Source organism: Hipposideros armiger, unplaced genomic scaffold (assembly GCF_001890085.2).
Source record: "Hipposideros armiger isolate ML-2016 unplaced genomic scaffold, ASM189008v1 scaffold_1002, whole genome shotgun sequence".
Taxonomy (NCBI): Eukaryota; Metazoa; Chordata; class Mammalia; order Chiroptera; family Hipposideridae; genus Hipposideros; species Hipposideros armiger.
The window spans coordinates 232020-234880 of NW_017732352.1; the positions used below are offsets into that span (position 1 = coordinate 232020).

At 41.1% G+C, this 2861-nt stretch overlaps 1 protein-coding gene across 1 annotated transcript in view; it reads left to right on the plus strand.

The window, feature by feature from the left end:
• Positions 1 to 1502, plus strand: part of RHOJ (ras homolog family member J) — an 82444-nt gene extending 80942 nt beyond the window's left edge. Inside the window, exon 5 of the mRNA XM_019631469.1 lies at positions 348 to 1502. Coding sequence (XP_019487014.1) covers positions 348 to 494 — 147 coding nt within the window. The 3' untranslated portion in view covers positions 495 to 1502. The remainder of the gene's footprint in view (positions 1 to 347) is intronic.
• Positions 1503 to 2861: the final 1359 nt, after the last annotated feature.

Sequence of the window (2861 nt, forward strand, 5' to 3'; positions counted from 1 at the left end):
TCCCAAGCCAGTTCTTAACCATCTCGCCACTCAGCCGGCCCTCATATGTTCTTTTATTAGGAATAAGTGGTTATGAATCACTTTCAAAATTTATTGCTTATCAAAAGTGATCCACACCATTTATTGTTAATATCAGAAAGTGAAAAATATGAAAATTTTTTTTTAAAAATCAGGATAGCGGATGTAAACTGCAATGCAAAACAAACAAATAGAAAGCAACATACTGTAAACCACCCTCAGGCTGCCTGTGGAACAAACAGCCGCAGCCCTGGGCGGGCAGAGGGCTGACACCACTGTGCTTTTCTCTCTGTTTCCCCTCTCATGCATTTCTCTCTTTTGTGTTTAAGATCGGAGCACAGTGCTACTTGGAATGCTCAGCACTGACTCAGAAAGGTCTCAAGGCTGTGTTTGATGAAGCAATCCTCACCATTTTCCACCCCAAGAAAAAGAAGAAACGCTGCTCCGAGTGTAACAGCTGCTGTTCAATTAGCTGAGGTGGCTCGAGACCCACCTCCACCCCATCGAAGGGTGAGAATGGCAGCCAACCTCCACGACCAAGCTCAAGCCAATCAGGAGGGGATGACCAGAGAGGAAATCACTTCACACAGAGGCTTCTTCTCCACCCTGTGAGCTCCCAGCACAGCACACTAGCCAGCCAGCTGCCACGTCCTCCCTACCAGCCAGAAGCGTCCACGTTGCACACTCTATGAGAATGCTGAGCCCATGTTTCAGCCAGTGCTACTGCTGACCATGTTGGGAACAAAGCCAAAAGCCATCTTGCATCTCCCCCCTCCCATGAACATGAAGCTGATAGGGAACCATCACAGGAAAACCAAAAGGGGCTCTTGGTTCTTGAACTGGTGGCCTTACTTAATGTCTTTTACAAAACATGGGAATACAATACAAACCTCTCTTTCTGAATCTGCTATTCTACCTACGTGTCTTACATTCATTTGTATTAAGAAATTTACTAATTTACCAGTTTACTCAGGCCTTACAAATCCATACCAAATTAGCCTAAAGACAAAGTATTTTACATTCATTTCTATTTTTAGCATGTTTCTACCAAAGCTATTAGAACCAACATGTACCTCTGAATGCCTGACTCTAAGAAGATACAAGAAAATGTTCAAACTTTTGGAAATATTCAGAGCCACGATTTTTGAACCTGGTTGAAAGCAAACATCACCTGAATCATTGCAGGTCTACATTTTTGCCAAAGCGTCACCCTGGAAATGCCTACATGGATGGGGTAGCCTTATTGTTTTCCATGTTATATTGTCATGGCAAATTACAAATGAACTATGTTTTAAAAAGTAGCATTTCTGCTTTTCAATCAAATTGATTGGGGGAAGAATATGGCAGACCTATCGTTTAAAATATTCTTTCTTCAGCCAAGTGAACGTCCCCGCTCCCCCCACTCCTATCCCCTCCCCGTTGCATGCCCTTTTCCTCCCCTGATTTCACACTTTCTCCATGTCCAATAAGGACCTGATCGAAAAGAAGAGTCTGGCCATGGGGCATGAAAAAGCAAACGTTTAAAAGTCCCCAAAAGTTCAACGAAGTGCCTCAATTTTTCCTCTTGCTTCAACTGAAAGTACAGTAGTCCCCCTTATCTGTGGCTTCCCTTTCTGTGGTTTCAGTTACCCGCGGTCAACCNTATATATAAATTTATATAAAATATAAATATATATATAAAATATTTGGATTATGTTCTAATCCAAAGGCCAAGCTGTGGTCAAAATGAAAGTCATAAAATGGATTTTCAACATCCAATATCTTTTATTTGGGTGTTTTCCTTTGGCTCATACAGTAACCATTCTTTACACCAAAAAATAAAAATTTAAAAAAATTTAAAAAAATTTAAAAATGCATACTATCTGGACCCAACCAGAACAATTTTATTTCATGCTTAGTTTTCATATCTATGGACTTTCAAATGCATGGGCAACCTTATTTCATTAACTGTCTACTTGACCAGCTTCTTGCAGAGTTGAGTAATAAGGGTCATGGAAAAAGGAAAAGAACACACATCACAAGACCCAGATTCTGGATCTAGTTCTTCCACTTTCTGTTTGGGTGTCCTTAAACAATTTGTTTTACCCTCTGGGGCAGTCCCCACTCTATTCTAAGCTAAACTGCAGCAAGTTTATTTACCCCGCACATTCCAAATGGGCTGGCAGCAGCCAGCGAGATCCCACATCAGTGTTTTCTGCTTGGCCCACAAAATATTTGAAAAATTGGTAAATATTAACTAGAAACCCAAATGTCTGACTCCTCTGGAAAAATACAAAGCTGGGCAACATTGAACCAACATTCCTGAATGCCAAGAATTGTCTAAAGTTGGGTAAGACTGCCGACTCTGGAGGTAGCGTGTACTTCACAGGCCACAATCCCCACCTCTCCCTACTGGCGGGCACCAGCCCTGTTGTACTCATTTGCAGAAACTATTGGCCCTAATAGGCATATGGTTTTGCTGCCCTGATTCAGTCATTTATCTACTTTGGTTTCCAGAAGCTCACCATCCAGCCACCCTCTTCTAAATCTGTTTAACTTTTTCAAAGTTATTCTAATAATATGAAGCATATAATGGAAGCATTTCTCCAGATGTCCTTAACATGAAAAGGCCCACATCAAACTCAGTTGGCTCATACGGAGCTTGTGAACAATTAAAACCCCAGGTCTCCCTCTCATGAATTACCTTGTAAAGTTGACTGCCAAACATGGTCTGCTCTGCCCTGCAGTTTTTCTAATGAGAACCTATCGTTCTGGCCTGAATTTCTATATTTCTAGTAGGGATTTTGTGATTATCAAAATATACCATAGTATGAAATCATCAAAAGCTTTGAAATAAAGCCCTA